This window comes from Amia ocellicauda, chromosome 15 (genome assembly GCF_036373705.1).
Source record: "Amia ocellicauda isolate fAmiCal2 chromosome 15, fAmiCal2.hap1, whole genome shotgun sequence".
Classification (NCBI taxonomy): Eukaryota; Metazoa; Chordata; class Actinopteri; order Amiiformes; family Amiidae; genus Amia; species Amia ocellicauda.
In genome coordinates, this window is record NC_089864.1 from 6,470,988 (window position 1) to 6,489,501 (window position 18,514).

Here is an 18,514-nt window from a genome sequence, read left to right on the forward strand (position 1 = left end):
GACATTATCCTCGCAGGCTTGATATACATCTTGTCTGTAGGGACTGGGCTCTGCAGGACCCGGGCTGGAAGCAGAACCGCCCTGTGTGTGACGGACTGGGGGGGAGAGAGCCGCGCTGGCCGAGGCAGTGCAGAAGAGATGAGTCACAGCGGTGATGCAATGCTGGTGAAATCTCCCAGGAGAGCTCCGGCGCTCGGTCCAGCTCGGGGGCTTCGCTGCAGTGTGCGCAGACTGACCTCCCATTCCTGACATGCCTTCTGCAGCGGAGATACCCCTGCACCGATCACGTCACAGGGATTTTTTTTAAGGGCTTCTACTGCACGTTATGATGCTCTTTAATGGAAATGGCTTTCCTTTCTTGTTTTCGTGTCTTCCATTGAGGATCTGAGATACGACCGAATGTATCCGAGTTCTCTGATGTCAGTGTTCTCCAGCAGGCAGAAGAGACGTGTGATCTTTCTCAAAGCTCATAGTTGGGGAGGTTAATTAGCAAACCAGCGATTTGAGTTTAGTCATATAAATGCAAATCTGCCGAGAGTATGTTTTTATTAATTGATGACTTATTTCAGACTGTGAGTGGCACTGCCTTGCTTTTCTTTTTACCAGTGATCTTAAATATTTCATGGCTCATGGGTTATATTCCTTATTAAAGATGATTATGGATTTATTTATTTTTAATAACACATGATCATATCATAGGAGACACAATGTACAAACCCAGCCTGAGTGCATTCTGAGCCATACCTCGCATTGACAGAGAGAAGGGAGGTGTTATCAATTTACATAAGAATAATTTCACAACCTATGTCTCTTTATTTTGCAGGTATGATGTCGATTCAAAGAGTGCGAATTTGTCAAAACACGTAAGTTCTCCTCACGCCTTTTAATGCATCTGTATTTGTCTCTCACCTTTCGCTGCTATCAGTCATTTCTCCCCGTTCATTCTTTCATCTTCCAGGTAATCGTGTCCCCTGTTCTCTCCGGTTCTGTCCATAGCTTCTGTTACTCAGACACACATGAAAACCGTGGATTTGCTAATGACTCCCCAGTAGGAACAGACAGATGAAAAGGACATTTGCTTGCAAGGCAGCTGGCGCTTTGTAAGACACGGTATTGCCTCTCACTTGGGTCATCTTGTAAATAATTAGCTAAGCAAGTCAATATGCATGTTTCTCCGTACCAGAATCAATTAAAGGCCTAATTAATAGCTAAGAAGACTTAAGAAACCTCACTTGATGTGGCCATTGTGTCAGAGGTTTGTTCCAACTAGAAACGTCTTATTCACCATAACTTTACACTCACCTCTATTTAGAAATGTGCTGTATACTGTCAGAGGTCAATTGTGGGAGTTTCCCTCCAAGCCCTTCACTCCTACACATTTGTAAAACCCACAAATCAATACCCTGTGACACAAGGCGTATACCTATAGGTGCCCTACAATGAGATGAGGTGGAGGGCCAGCAAGGAACACATCTTTATGCACATTCTGTATCTGCTGTAGGGCACAACATAATCATGGAGTGGAACGGAGGTACATTTTGCCCACGAAAACAATGAGCTCACAGATTCAGGCCACTGCGTTTTTTCTGACGCAAGCTACACTCCCCGGCATCCTGGCGGGGTCTCTCTATGACTGATTACTCAGCCGAAACCCCCAGAGATCACACTGTTAATGGAAACTGATGTCTGGAGTGAACAGGGAGCGAACCATTAGGGAGGGAGACATCTTGGCGAAGGCAGATATATTCGTGGGCTTCATCACAACAACGGGCTGCCTGTGAGAGAGAGTTAAAATGGGCAATTCACATTTGTGGAACAGATTGGGACTTCAGCGCTGGACAATTCATTCACTCTCCTCTGGCTAAAGCATGTGCGTTTATAAATGGCACAGAAAGTGTATTGTACCTGTCTACCTGGAGTCAGAGAGTAAGATGCATTAAATGGTAAAAAAATATATATATACAGTGAGGGGAAAAACGTATTTGATCCCCTGCTGATTTTGTACGTTTGCCCACTGACAAAGAAATGATCAGTCTATAATTTTAATGGTAGGTGTATTTTAACAGTGAGAGACAGAATAACAACAAAAAAATCCAGAAAAACGCATTTCAAAAAAGTTATACATTGATTTGCATGTTAATGAGGGAAGTAAGTATTTGACCCCTTCGACTTAGTACTTGGTGGCAAAACCCTTGTTGGCAATCACAGAAGTCAGACGTTTCTTGTAGTTGGCCACCAGGTTTGCACACATCTCAGGAGGGATTTTGTCCCACTCCTCTTTGCAGATCCTCTCCAAATCATTAAGGTTTCGAGGCTGACGTTTGGCAACTCGAACCTTCAGCTCCCTCCACAGAATTTCTATGGGATTAAGGTCTGGAGACTGGCTAGGCCACTTCTTCTTGAGCCACTCCTTTGTTGCCTTGGCTGTGTGTTTTGGTCATTGTCATGCTGGAATACCCATCCACGACCCATTTTCAGTGCCCTGGCTGAGGGAAGGAGGTTCTCACCCAAGATTTGACGGTACATGGCCCCGTCCATCGTCCCTTTGATGCGGTGCAGTTGTCCTGTCCCCGTAGCAGAAAAACACCTCCAAAGCATAATGTTTCCACCTCCATGTTTGACGGTGGGGATGGTGTTCTTGGGGTCATTCCTCCTCCTCCAAACACGGCGAGTTGAGTTGATGCCAAAGAGCTCGATTTTGGTCTCATCTGACCACAACACTTTCACCCAGTTCTCCTCTGAATCATTCAGATGTTCATTGGCAAACTTCAGACGGGCCTGTACATCTCATGATCATTGAAACTCCACGAGGTGAGATCTTGCATGGAGCCCCAGACCGAGGGAGACTGACAGTTATTTTGTGTTTCTTCCATTTGCGAATAATCGCACCAACTGTTGTCACCTTCTCACCAAGCTGCTTGGCGATGGTCTTGTAGCCCATTCCAGCCTTGTGTAGGTCTACAATCTTGTCCCTGACATCCTTGGACAGCTCTTTGGTCTTGGCCATGGTGGAGAGTTTGGAATCTGATTGATTGATTGCTTCTGTGGACAGGTGTCTTTTATACAGGTAACGAGCTGAGATTAGGAGCACTCCCTTTAAGAGAGTGCTCCTAATCTCAGCTCGTTACCTGTATAAAAGACACCTGGGAGCCAGAAATCTTGCTGATTGATAGGGGATCAAATACTTATTTCCCTCATTAACATGCAAATCAATTTATAACTTTTTTGAAATGTGTTTTTCTGGATTTTTTTTTTGTTATTCTGTCTCTCACTGTTAAAATACACCTACCATTAAAATTATAGACTGATCATTTATGTGTCAGTGGGCAAACGTACAAAATCAGCAGGGGATCAAATACTTTTTTCCCTCACTGTATATATGTGTGTATATATATATATATATGTATATATAATATGTTTACTTCCATTGATTCTTTTGCATACTATTAATACGTTCAATAACCTTTGAGTTGTTACTTATGTCATTAAGGCAGTACGCCTGCAGTTTCAGGTCCACTACTTTTCCCTGGGTGTCACTAGCTCAGCCTGTTGCTTTTCTACCGCCTATTGGCCCACATTTTTCAGCTAATACTTTAATTCCTCCTCCTCTGGAGTGCTTCTCTTGGGCTGGCTTACCTCTTATTCCTGGCTATCGCTACCCCATAGATAAATCATTTAAAGTCCTTAAAGGCTTTTGTTAGATTTCTATCTCCTCCTTCAGCCTGTACTCCCTGTCTCTGTCTTTGCCTCCTAACTTCATTTGAACTTTATTTATCTTCTCTCCCTTGCCGGCACCCTAGCTTGGCCATGGTTGCGCAACTCCCCGTGTTGTTGTTGTCGACCCCCAGCCCCCGTCCTCACCCCCGTGTGACGGACCCCCCAGCCTGCGCTGATGACTCATGCGTTTTCCACCTCAAGAGATGCAAATCTGCCCAGTCTGGTCAAGGCTCATGCATTTATGAATCAGCCTTTATAAGCCACTTCTTCCCTCATTGCAGCTGGGCCTTTTTTGCCAAGAATAACCTGTGAATAAATATAAATAAAACCCATTTCCTTTGATTGGATTCAATTTGACACAATTCCTATTTGATTTCCTGTCAAATCTCCCTATGCATAATGATTCACCCTCTGAGAAATGTTTTCGCACTTCTCTGCTGGGCCTCTTTATCCTCCTCGTCTTCACAAGGTCCAGTTGGTCGTAGTCGCACGTTCTGGAGACGGACCTGATACGATACGGCATTAAAATATCACGGCAGCACGCTCTCAGTTAGGAGAACGTAAGACCTTGAAAGCCTCTTTATGAAGCGTCCGTAGAATGTGAGACACAGATGATTGCACCCTTGGGCTGCCTGGAAATATCCCTCTCAGCTGTAAAAATCTGGTCAGCATTATGCCAGGGCGTACTGCGCCAATCCCTCGGGCAAAACATCAGCATTACCGCCTATTGAATAGTCACTTCCACATGCTTTAATTCAGTCCATAAAAACATACATCATTTCATTGGAGCTGTAGTTATTGTATCTGTTGATGTTGTCATATTCAGCGTATCCTCAGAGTGTACGACAAGTTGAGGTCCTGCTGTAAATGTACAATCCCAGTGAATGTGTTCACTGCTCTCTGTTAACATACAACACCTCAGGTCATTTAAGCCAACTGGAGCATGACCAGCAACCCATCCAAGCGGAGCCACGGAAATATTAAACTGTGCATTGAAAGTAATGTAATCATGCCTCTTAATTACATGGAGCCGTTCTTTCTGTAAGGTGCCGCCCATAGATCGTATTGGGTGAGTTAATGTCCTTAATAATCAGATTAAAAATAACACCAGAACAGGAAACCCATCGAATCAGCAGCATTTTAAAATGTCACCATCGTTACCTCTGAGCTTAGTTTGACTTGGCCAGTAGCTCCTACGAAGCTGATTTTGTTTAAATGTTACTCCGCCTTTAGATTCTGCTGCTGCAAACTGATTGCTTAGCCTAAGGAGTGCGTACAGTAATTAAAAATGCTCTCGACATTGTGAATGCATGAGCTCGCTACCAGGGGAGCGTTCTGGAGCCGCGTGACCCTAAACCCAACTGCAATGAAGTGGGGTTCCCAGATGGCTTCACAAACGCGAGAGATTCGCAAATGTCACCAGGCCACCGCTATAACGGCGGAGCAGCAATGACTTTTCCGCCAGCACTTGGTGCGCGAGATGCCTCTGCATGCGGTCTACTGTATTTAAACTGATTGCATTTCCAAATGTCAAAACACATCCTCATTAGCATCGGTAGGTTCTGGGGAAAAAACAAACAACAACCAAAAAAAAAACGCACGCAAGGATGTGAGAATAAACTGTGGAGAAATCTCATCTTTCCATTAACACGTTTGTGGGGTTTGATATCCTTTTGAAGTCCTGTGTGGTTCTGAGTCTCAGCCTAGCTTTGTGTTGAACAGACACAGGGGGTGACCGGGATTAGAATCATACTGAGAAATTAATCTCTCTCTGCGTATGATCCCGAGCTGAGGGCACCAGTCTCTTTTGGAGGATCTTGCGGAAATGACAGGAATTTCGCAGACAATATAGACTATGCAATGTGATTCTGGCCATTGCACACTTAACAGATTCATAAACACAAGGGCAGACATCTTTAAGACAACTTATCAGGATCCTTACACAGGTTCTGTGGCAGCTACAGGGACGAATATCAAAAACGCTGACCTTGTTCACACTGCGAGGGACACCACACAGTGTTAGGCTTCCTGTTATTTTGGCAGGTGCTATGTATAGTCCCAGGAGTCTGTGTACTTCTAGTCTGATTACACGTACATCTCGTCTGTGTATCCTTGTATAGATAGTCAAAGACAGGTGTGTTCACTGTCCTACCCAGACTAGAGAAAATAAAGGACACGACCGATTGCTTGTCTTTTGGAGAAAAACAAAATCTCTACATTTCTGAAACCTAATTTGTGTCACTTAAACTCCTTTCAAAGGATTTATAATGAATGCATCATGTATCAATTTTCTACACCAAACATAAAGGCAGAATCACAGTTACATAAATAAGGTTTCAATATTCACGTTGCTCCTGACTTATTGCTTGTTATGTAGTTTAGTTTCAAGATGACATTTGTATATTAAATGTAAAGACTACTATGCATTTCTATACATGACAATTCTTTTTGACAACTACGTTTGAAAAGATGTTAAGTTGTTCACAATTGACAGGCTGTTTAAATGTCTGTTTAAACTGTTTTTTAATTTGAAACTTTGGGTTTTCCTATCAGTGAGTGCAATACCGTGTCTGCCTACCTGACCTTATGGTCATTACTCTGTGCAACTACTGCATCTCTCTGCCCGATGAATATGAATCCCTAGGCCGGGTGTCAAACTGGTTTCCTGGAGGGGTCACATTGTCTTCTGGATTAAGTTCCAGCCCAGCTTCCAGCTCCTTAATTGCTCTAATTACATGATTAACTGGATTAATTTAACACTTCTCCCCAGTGGGTACTGTAACATATTTTCAGTGTGTGAGCAGCCATAGAAACTAAATGGAAACAAATCTCAAATGTGCCTAATTGAGAGTAACTGAATAAAGGTAGTAATTGAGTTCTCCAGGTGGAACAAGGAAACAGAATACCCCCAGGCCCCCCAGCAGGGGAGTTTGACACCTCTACCCTAGACTGATTTGTTTCAATGCAAGTTATAATGTATCCTGTTCTGGACAGTCGTATTAATGTACTGGTTATGTCAGAGCAGTGCCCAGTCCTACCCACCCAATCGCTTTGTTTACTCCCCTGCGGCGATGGGAGACCGGCCATGTCTCGCAGAATCCCATCTCCACGCGTCGGGTTCAAAAAGAGACTGAGAACGATTCGCTACCCCATCGCAAATATGTGGAAAGGAGAACATATTAACGAGTGCCCAGTGGTTCACTGATGCGTATTTCTTACAATTAAATGATTCAGATATCATTAAAATAAAAACCCGATGCTTAGACAGAACAATTATAGTCCCTAGAGTTCTTCAGAAAAGGATTTTAACATATTGTAAAGCATTATTGAATGAACTGTAAAATGGCAAAATGGCAAAATATCAGTGTTTTCAGATGTCCATAATAGCGATGCATAAAATCTAAATCATATGAATCGTCACAGCATAAAAGATCAATGAGATCGATAGTTTACATGCAATATTCTAGAGTATTGTATCATTATTGTATAAACACTTTGCTATTGAATTAGTCAGTGCAGTAGAGAGGTCTTTCCTGATAACACAGATTTGTGAAAACCAGTGCTTTACTAATGTATCAAGGTCAGAAAGAGGTTGGAGATTGTGCGTCTGAAAGTGAGTGACAGAGGCAAGTTTTAAAACATTAATGCTAAAATAATTGTCTGACGGAAACCATTGAAACACCTGACTCTGCAGTAATGAAGACGGATATCCGGACATCTGAATAAATGCAATTTCTTCTGTCCAGTGCAGTGTGACTGATCAGCCAAACAGTGTAATGAAATGGGTCTGAGCCTCCCCTCCGGAGGCAAACTGCGCTCGGCGAGCAGTCTCTATGGAAACGAGCGAGCCGGATGGCTCTGTGACTTGTGTCCCTGTCTTTGCAGGATTTCCTGGGCCAGGCCTTCTGCACCCTGGGGGAGGTGGTGGGGTCACTGGGGAGTCGCATGGAGAAGCCTTTGGTGTAAGCAATGGCATTTATTTTGTGCCTTTTTATACCAGCACAGAGATGAATAATATATAGATGTCAACACTGCCACCGCACACACACACACACACACACACACACACAAACACAAACACAAACACACTTCCACATACACACACACTGTCTCACTTTTAGTTTTATTTGGCTCTTTTTCCTGTTTAACACCCCATGTCTGCAATCCACTCTCCTGACGTTCACACCCAGCTGACGTGGGCTTTGCCAGGAGCGTGTTTTTCCTTGAGTCACATCAAAACTTCAGTCAGAAGTCTCCAGCGGTTTCTCTTAACACTGCCCTTCTGTCCACCCAGAGGCTCCCAGTTACTGGGAATGGGAGTATTGGGCTGGGAATATTTGCAATGGGCGAGTTGTTTGAAATGTTTATTTATTTAGTTTATGTAAGAGTCTCCAGATGTTTCATATTCTCCAACTCATGGCCAGCAGTGGCTGCTGTTTCGTGAAGAGGTCAACATCCTCTTAAGCTAGTCTTGCTAGCTAGTCTAGCTAGCAACTTGCCAAAACACAACGGTCCACAACAGCTAAAACAGCCGTTCTTACTGTTCAAGCTTTGCCTCGGACTCCAATATTTAAACCCCTCAGATCTGCACCTTCAGACCATATCAAATCAGCACTAGAAGTCAGAATACAGTTATATTTCTCTTGCACGTTGCATAGAGTGAATTTCAAATTGGCATGACACTGATGAGAATATATTTATCTATTTTATAATCACATTCATACTCCTATCATGTCTATTTCGTGTATGTTTGTGAGATTTTAAAGAATTATTATATTAGTTTACAATCTGCATATTGAGATTGGGCTTTTTCTTCTAAATAGTCTGGGAAAACGAATTGGTGTATTTGTTGTTGTGGCATTTCAGAGATATAAAAGCACATGTGTCTGATCCTGGAAAGATAAGTGGACACAGGCAACAAGTGAAATCTTGTAGAACACAGTCACGTTTCTAATATGTATGTTGATGGTTAATATTAAACAAAAAGACCAGTCAAAATATACCGTTTTGTGGAAGAATGGAGAATCTGAAAAAGAACAGTTAAGTCAGAATGGTTTTAGAAGTAATGATGCACAATTGATACAATGGTGAGAAAGATTCTAGGTTGAACACAAAATAGATGCATATTCATCCCTACTGAATTAATGTAAAATTATACATATTTTTAAATGAATAGGTGATACATTTTATACTACGTTGCAATTAAAACATTGTGAACCTTCTAAACTATTCTAAATGATGGTACCACTATTAAAAATGTTGGAATAAGTTTGCCCATTAAGCAGTTTCGAAACTGACACGACCAGAGAAAGGTGTAACGCTGCTCCTTAAAAACAGAATGCAGTTAATATTAAATTGTAATAAGGAAGCTATTCATCTCCTATAACTAATTATTTTGCCAGTAACCCACTTCTCTCATTTTGCGCATCTTCTGAAGAGTTCTGCTTTTATCCGTGGGTTTTTCATTTTAGATTTGTTCTCATTAAGCTTCCAGAAGTGGTCTTCTTTTCACAGAAACTATTGTTAAGACATATCGCTGCGGTTGTTGTGCAATGGATTTTTAACGCGGAGTCATGTGCGCTCCTGTTCCCTCAGCCATTGATTTTTAAAATAGCGGCTGCTTTTTTAAAAGTAGTTGCTGCACATGAATGTAACTCAGACAAAAGTGTAGATAAATCAGGTTTCAAGTTGATCAATTAGATTTCAGTCTTTTTGTTAAACCCCATGACCCAGAGCTTCAGAAAACAGAAAGCTGTGCATGACTAAGGGAATGTTATATTGAGCCCATGGTCAATGTTTCACTGCTTCGTGTTGTCTGGAGCCCAAATTAAGTAAATATTCAAAACAACAACAACAACAACAACAATGGAGAAGGTTCTTGTATTTTTGCAGTTTACCAAACTCTTGTTCACCATTCGATTTCGGTTCCTCCTTGCGTACTGAGGCGAGATTCAGTCCTTGTTATTAAGAGATTTGTGTGGGGCTCTGTACTGCCTTTGAGATAAAAAAAACTAGTCATTTGCTGCAATTAGTGCTAATCAGTGCCTTTTATTGTGGGTCCCGATAGAATTAAAAAAGAGCGTCTCTGGGCAAAGTCGCCAAGTGGGCACAACTGACTCTTTCGAACACGAGCACTGAATGATTAATAGCAATTATTAAACAATTTCATATATTTATTTACTTTTTGGTCAAGTGATCAAGGGTCATAATTGTGTGATTTTTTAATGGCGTGATTTACACTGTGTGTGTCGGTATTCCCTTCAGGGCTGTTGATGGTTCACTAGCACGGTTCAGAGGTCAAGTGCTGTACATGTCTGTATGAAGGGTAGATTAAGGGAGAAAGTGTGTTATAAATAGAGGTTGATGGAATAAATATCTCAACATGGGTTCATATTGATTATATACTGTATCGTAGCAATGTGCCAGGCCTACGCTTTTGTAAACAATACAGAATAATAATAATTATTATTATTATTATTATTATTATTATTAAATTATATGTAATATGACAAAAATCTGAATATAATACAATAACTGTTGTTACTCTAAGCTTCTTGGGTTTTGCTTGTTCTTGGGGTCACGTGTTCATTTCTCCTCACAGAGAAGTTGTTATTTTGGGTAAGAACTCGGAAACATTAATTCACTCGCTGAATAATCACTGTTTCACAAACACACACACACACACACACACAAATCCACTAGCTATCTGTTGGATGATCAAACGTTCTACTTCTACTCTGTTTTCAAACCTTATTTTTTGTATCATGCAGTTCAACATATCTGTTAAACCTCATATATATACTAGAGAGTTATTTTCACATCATGAGGCAATAACGCTTTTAAATTGTGGCATTGTGTTGCTTTGTGTTTTCTATTTTTATGGTGTATTTTCCTTACTCCGATATGGCTTTCTCCGAGGCATACAGCTTATCCCTGATGGTGCTTCTTGCCACACTAAAGGGAGATGCAGGTCTGTGGACTAAGAGGATTAATGGAACAGACTTACTTTAATTACTTATTGATTTTGCTTTCTTTTTTTTTTTCATCACATTCTGTTGTATAAGCTCCGCATTGTTGATAATTCAGCTTCACAAAGTTGAAGCCACACAGTCTAGTCAAAATCGATCAGTTCTGGTAAACTATGGAAATCCCGAAGAAAGACGGTAAAGCATCACATGTCATTATAAATCATTGCGGTGCAGAGATACCGAAACCTCGAACCGGTGGCCACTATCATTAATTTTTGAGTCCGGGTTTGACAGCCGTTGTCTCCTGTGTCTTAGTGTTCAGGTCTTCTGAGGTCCTCATTAAAAGTGATGTCATTGGTGAGTTTTGATGACTGACTTTTGTCTCGGTAAATTACCAGATGAAATGTGATATTTATAATCTCATTGTTGGATGTATTTCAGTCCTAGATTGCTTCCTAAGTGGATTTAATCAAAAATTATAAAGCCCTTGGATTGGATTACTATGGGGTACTTGCATGAGTTGGAAAGCATTATCCTCAGTCACCATCATGTATCGGAGTTGTGGTTTGTAGACTGGCATCAGACTCTGAGCTTGGCCTTGGTCTGAGTCTGAATCTCAGGCAAGCATTTTAAAGGGCCACATCATGTAAAAGACAGCAGGGTCACCTGACTGTAGATTCGGGATTCACATTTTAATGGCATGCAATTATCAGTACACGCATGATTTCACTTCAGATCATGGACTAACAAAATTACAGCTTTAAAAGCAGGTGGTGGCAGCAGAAATAAACGTTTGGGTAATTTTAGGCTGCCTCCATGAATCTACAATCTTCTCATATTGTTATTTATAATGTATGTAGTGTAGATCAGATGTACTGGGATATATTCAGTAACAGACATACAATGCGTACAGGCTTCATTCTAAGTTACATTCCAGTTATAAAAGCACAGCTAATGATTTGCTTTCCACTAAAATCGCGTTGGATGAAAAGATATTCTCGAGCTGAAAGCGGGATTGATTGTGTATCCAATTAGTCAGAGCATCTGATCCCAGACTTCAACCTGAGCTTACATTTCCCAGCCACCGCTGTGAGTCAAACGCGTCTTTAAGCAGACCCAGATACACAGGCAGACAAACACCGTGGCGACACAGGTGGTGACTTTAAATTAGGATGACATTGTTTTTGTTTTTTCTTTGTGGTAAATATTGCCAGTCAGCTTCCTCGGTGTGCGAGAGACAGCCAGCGGGATTGTAGTGGAGAAGTCGGGGGTGGGGGAGGGGGGGGGGGTAGTTTGTTTTAGAAACAGGAATGAAAGAATCTTATTTGCACAGTGGATTTTACTTTTTAGATCCTCCATTACATGTTATACGAACCCTAAACATTTTCATGGTGTTTACAAAATAAACCAGCAACCCTCCGGATAAGGTACATTATGTCATGCCTGTTACCCTCTGAGGATAGAGAAAGCTGGAATAGTGAGCATAATAAACATACTCCAAAACGGAATCTAAAAAGGACTTACAAATCTTAATAATTTTAAAACTTGTCGGTTTAAAGTATCTTGAAATAGCGGCCAAAAATAACAGACCTTGAATAACAGAGCTTGCTGATGCTTTGCTTCAATTTTGCTATAATTGATTGTATCACTAGAACGGGCTTAGTTTAAGCTGACGAAGCTTCCAGTGAGGAAAAAAAAACCAAACCCCCTGTGACCAGGCCAGGGAGGTATGAACTGCATGTCCTGAAGTTTGGACACACTTGACTTGTCGTGTTTCAGTCACGCGTGAGCCGAGCCCCCTTCCTCTGACCGTCAGGGCTTGATAATGGGGTGCGAGGTTTCTGCTCATGCACTGGGAGTTTACAGAGACAGGTTTCGAAGAGCTGGAGGCAGATTTTCACCTTCTCCAGACATCCCTTTGGACAATTAGGAAATAATATAATTTACTGGATGTTTCTATCCCTGTGTGACCTCAGAGTAATCGAGAGATGTTTACGCTTTCTTACGGCAGCCACTTCAAATCAATGTTGTGTTGATCTCCTGTCGTGGCCCCCTATAGGTAATATTATGGCAGGTCCTTGCTGTCTTGTGCAACATGTATGTTTTCTGTTAAATCTTGTATAATAGGATGCTTTTCCTTCAAGGTAAGGGTTTACATTATAGTGCCTACACTACTTGTTCATGTTCAGGTGGTATTGGGCCTATATCATGTATTCATGTTTTAAAATTGGTAGAAACAACCATCTTGAGTGTATTAGATTTTGTACAGGACCTAGATAAAGAATATAGATTATGCTGTGTTATATAAAAAACAGCATCGGCTGCAAAAGGCAACTGTCTACTCCAGTTTGCATGTTGGAACTGTTTTACCTACTTGTACTCTCTGCCTGCCTGCAAAATCCGAGGTGATTATGAAAGGTTATTGCTTATTACACAGAACTGTAGGTGTGTGTCAGAGACGATTAAAGGCTTACAAGGAAAGCAGTGTTTCAACAAACCCGCTCTTAAATTATCTCTGTAGGACAGGCTAGGGCTGGGAATGTCACTCCAGGGAACTTAAATGCACAGTAACAGCTGGGGCAGATCTTAAAAGCTCATATCCAGGGATTTCTCCGATAACATAGCCCTTAGCAAGTAAGATGTTCTTTCTTTTTTTTTTGACTGAGTGTCGGATTTACAGTGGAAAATATAACAATTAACAACACATACAGCTGGAATCGGTATATTGGCTAGGACAGAAATAGCTTTCCTTTGTCAATGTGGGTTTACTCTGCGTTTCTGTGCCTGATGTGTCCAGACACCCTAATCATCACTGCATCCAATTCCTCTTTTCACATTTATTGCTTTTTCCAGTCGCATGTGGATTATACAAAATATGGACAGGACAGTAGACGTTGGAACAGTTTTGTTCAGGAGACATCGTAATTGAAAAGAATATTAGCGTGTATAGTCACATCAGATTTATAACGTTTTTCAAATCATGTGCTGTTTGTTATGGAAATAGGTCTGATATTCAAGGAGGTTGTACTGAAGTTACCTACTGGTGCAATTAAAACTAGCACTCACATCTAGTAACACACAGGGAATAGATGTTCATATGCCGAGCTTTTTCTAAACCCCTTCCTGATCCGAGACATCATCCTGAGATTTGGGCTCTTGGACATTATTATCATTCTGTTATTTCATTATTACTAAAATTGTATTACTAACCAGATATAGTATTTGTACCCCACCTTTGAGTGTTCTAGTAAATACATGCATGATCTGTACAATACATTATGCGCTGTGCTATACATTTACAGTAAAATATACATTAATGTATTAAAGAACACCAATTTACGGTTTCATTTATGCAGTTGGCGGATTAACTTTGGGATCGTTTTTTGCATATCTTATTAGCACTTAATCAAAGCAATTGTCAAAGCAAATAAGAAGTCTCTTCCACTTAAAATAAGTTGTTACCGCCTACATACATGTCCTCATATTGACTTTAGGCTCGAGTCTATATTGAATCCATTCTGGTTTCCTATCCTGACTTGTCTTCATTATAAAACGATTTTTTTTTTTAACTCTGCTTGTCACAGTTGCCGTCTCACTACGGAAAAGTGACAAATCGAACAAATACAATTTTTTTAATGGATTGTGTTCATTGATTTCTCGCAACGGAGATGTGGTTTTTCATTCTGTGATATGAATGGCAGTGACAGATGGATAAAACCACACATTAAGATACAACTCTAAGTATTTTTGACATATATTACCCAGACCACAAATCATTTAATGAATGTCTGGAGTGAGATGTGCCCGTAAATGAACAGCGGCTAGGCCGACTCAAAGCCTGATCCCAGCAGCAGGCAACAGTGAATGGTTTAGTACTTAGATGATGGGTCTTGTTGGCTATAATTCTACCTTTGTATCAAACAATTAAAGTAAAAGGTTAATTCATTAACATTTACCCTGATGAAGACAGTTTATGTTTTAAACTTTTCGTATAAAGGTATATATATAATTGGGATTGCAGTATAATGTGGGGTTGACCATTTCTTTCAGGTGATGGACATGGTCTTGTAAACCTCTTTTGTTGATACCTGGATGGGGTTAGGCTGTACTATGGGTAAATACCCTTTAATTCACCATTGTTGCTCCAGCAGTTTTTCCAAATCTTTGTTTCAGATCTATCAATTCTATCAAAGTGGTTTTAGACGTAACCTTTAGATTAGACACAAGGCTTGAGTGACTACCAACTATGAACTTCGCTGAATCTGATACAAAATGTGTGTCGCCCAGAACGTAATCACAACCACTCTTATTTCAGCTAAGTTTCAAGCTGGCCCTGTTGGCTTCTCTTAATTAGCATGATAACCATATTGCAAGAGCTTAATTGCTTCAGGCACTTGTGATGCTGATTACAAATCAATGTGGCTTGATTAGGTATTTTATAACAAACGGAGGCTGCATTGCTTCCTTTGCAATACCGAGTAACTAAGTCAGTCTGTCTTTCCACTGATCGCTTCGGAACGAGATTTGTCAATGTCTAATCTTGTGAGACAATAACGGAACCAAAGAATATGTCCTATTAACTACACTTTGTGTTATATGCTTAGATAAACCGCTAGAAAAATAAAGAAGTAGTCTAACAAGTTAAAATCTTGTCTAGGCAATGTATTATTGATGTAATTTAAACATGTAGATCTTTATAAATGCAATACTTGAAATAACTCTTAAAAACGAACATTTTTACCTTTTTATGTTAACGTACGAGTGTTTTATGTCGGTAATAAAAAAAAGTGACGACTGGAATTACAATTTAATTTCAATTTTTGCTAAATCTCAACGGCTGTAGCTATTTTTGAACACCAGCTAGCCGAACTGATCTTTTTTGCCAAATGTAATGTGCTGAATCTCTTCATAACAGATTCTCTCAGTCCATTCTATACATCTTGACTCCACAGTATGTGTTTGAAGCATGATATTTCAATGGCTGTTAAGGTTGCAATCTCTAGGATGACAGCTAACAACAATATCAGACTGTTCAAACCGAAATGATTTCCCCAGGGAAGCTTCTCCCCATCAACACAGAGTCACACCATGCGAGGGAGCACCTAAACTGCAAAATACATCAGATTACATCGCTGCTGTTTTTGGTTTCAAATTAAATTTTGTAATTGTCTTCTATCCTCAGTGTATATGTTCTCTATAGGAGGCGTTGGAGTGGGAAACCTTTTAAATTAGTTCTGGATTACATGAGTGGCTGCCAGTGACGGATACGAGGAGTGGTAGCACTTTACACATTACACATTTGTGCCCATTATTGGATTATTGGAAAGTGTGACCGAAAGATGTTGTGGTCAGTACATCCTAAAGCCTGTAGCTTTTTAATCTCACTAGTGTCATAACCTTTCACCTGATAACCCTTCGACTAATAAATGAATGGTCTGTGTAAAGGACAGTAGCTCGGAGGCATTAAAATAACAATATTTGTTGTGTACACGTGTCCCTTTTGTATATTTAAGAAATAGATGAAGGGGTCTATGTTTTTCTGCCCATTTTTAATGAGAAGTCCTCAGCAGTTGAATTGTGTTGCTTGTTCGTTACTGTTTTGGTTGCCATAGAGATGCAGGTTCTGACTTTATTATCTGGGTCAGTCTCTTGTGTGAGAATGTGTGTCTGTTCTTCATGACACTATATTTGGCTTTGTGTCATTCCTCTGGGTACTTTGCTTTTTGCTTTCAGGAGGACAGTGTTCTGCTTAAGTCGTTCTGTCTTTCTCCCCCATTTTCTTTTTGTTATGTATTTTAAAATATGAAAAATGTGCCTAAATCTTACGTTAGGTAGCAGCATTTTTTCGTCAGGCCTTTGAGGATATGAATTACGTTTCTTTGTTTCTGCGATAAGGCCCAAGCTTGGGCTTTGGATTTCTGGACCAACGCGATTCTGCTCAGATCAGTGTCAATTCCTTTAGATTTTTTCAATTCCTCTTGATCAAAGTGCTTTTTACAATGTAAAAGGTGAAAAACACATTAATAAAAACACAAATGCAAGGACAATAAACCATGCCCCACTTCTCAGTCTAGTATACTGGTTGTGGAATGTTACTCCAGTATCATTTCACTTTTATTCAGTCAGATTATGTCAAACTCCAAGAGAAATACTACAAACATTTACTGGACTTCTGAAAGTAAGCGCTAGTAACAAGAAAACCTTTATATTTGTGGAGATTTTGTAAGAAAATTATTCTTAAATAATGTTTACACGGGTGCCAGTTGTGATTGCAGATCAGAAAACCATTTGTTGTGGTGACTCACTCGCTCACCACATTTGTTGGCCTACTTCAGTGGATTTGATGATCCCGTTCTCTAAAATGGTCAAATTCTGAGCGAGTCTCCATTTTAGACAGCATATTTCACAGAGTTTCAATGTATTTGTTCTCAATCGCCAAAATCAAACAAACACACAAATAAAACACTTGTTCACGTCATGTGAAGTTGGCATTCGTGGCATTAAGTGATATTTTCAACTCCCGGTTATCGAATCTGAAAACAGCCTTCCAGTGGGCCGTGGAGTCTGGTTCAACACTGTTATCGGGTAAAACATTCACAATATGCAAACAGTGTGGTTTGTTTAAACTGCAGCTTCAGCAACTGATGTGTTCACCTGCGTCAAAGTTCCCCCTGCAGACCCAGGTCAGTGAGAGCGACGGCCTTTTAAGTGCTGCCAGTTCTGTGGACGCCCTTTCTGTCTGACTGCCAGTGGCTGTATATATGGGCAGGTGCACAACATTTTGTGAAAGCGATGGTCGTGGGCTTTTCTGACTCCAAAGAAAGTGCCCAGAATTAGTAAAAAGTGCGGGGAAAAGAAGAATGTGAACTGGCTGACTTTCAACAAGGCCGAACTGGGAGGTGGGGTACAATTCCCCACAGTGTTGTACAAATACACATCTCAAAGGCATAGGTCGGATTTTCAACCACCTCTCTCCAAACCATTAAGAAAAGTGTGTGTAATTGAAGTGAAAGGAAGACAAACTAAGTAGTGATTTAGTGTTTGTCCACATAGACATCAGTTTCTGCATGGCTCTATATCTAGTGAAGTATTTTTAATTCACTGCATACGACAAAGGAAAAATAACGTACTTTGGAAGTAGATTAATTTGTTTCCCCTTCATTTAATATAGGCACATTGCCCAGATTCCCGCTACTGTAATGCAAAAGCGATATTGTGCACGTGTTGTGTGTGAGCCAAGAGTAACAGTTCCGTTTGCTCTCCTGTTGCCCCTTTTAGCTTTCTATTTGTTTTCGAGGTTCTGAGTTTATGTAGCAAACTGTGTGCGCGCATCAAAGAGGCAGAAAGACAAAAGAGATGACAGAAACAGAGTGTGGTGCAGCCCCGGTGCCAGAGTCTTATCGCTGTGTATTTATGAGGTCAGAAGCTGAGTATAGGTGTCATTTTCTACCTGTCTTGCCATGTTTTAGAAGATGCTGCAGCTCTCTCCATCCACACCGTGGTTAAAGCTAAGCCCCCTGTTTGTAAACCACCAGTAACCAGTTGGTTGCAATTACTTGTAATTAAAGTGCAATCAGGTGCCTTAATCAACCAGTAATCAACCTCTACTGAAATTGTACTGGCTACGGCATATGCAAAGCACGACTCCCCTATGCGGTGGCATGTTTGATTGCTCACACTGAAGCACTTCTTTGGAGATTGTCAGGATGTGCCTGTTCAAGGTCTTTTTATTCTGTAACAACAGGCTCATATGAGCAGAATACAAGCCGAATTGACAGCACACCTCACTGCTGACCCACATATTCCCCACCGCGTAGCCCGCTAAATGT

General features: G+C 40.7%; 1 protein-coding gene across 3 annotated transcripts in view; it reads left to right on the forward strand.

The window, feature by feature from the left end:
• Window positions 1-18,514, forward strand: part of LOC136771331 (copine-8) — a 94,117-nt gene that overhangs the window by 37,193 nt on the left and 38,410 nt on the right. For 2 of the 3 annotated variants that reach the window (XM_066723561.1, XM_066723562.1), the window contains exons 5-6: window positions 824-863; window positions 7,603-7,679. In XM_066723561.1, the coding sequence (XP_066579658.1) occupies window positions 824-863; window positions 7,603-7,679 (117 nt within the window). The remainder of the gene's footprint in view (window positions 1-823; window positions 864-7,602; window positions 7,680-18,514) is intronic. The other variant, XM_066723563.1, reaches the window with a different exon arrangement.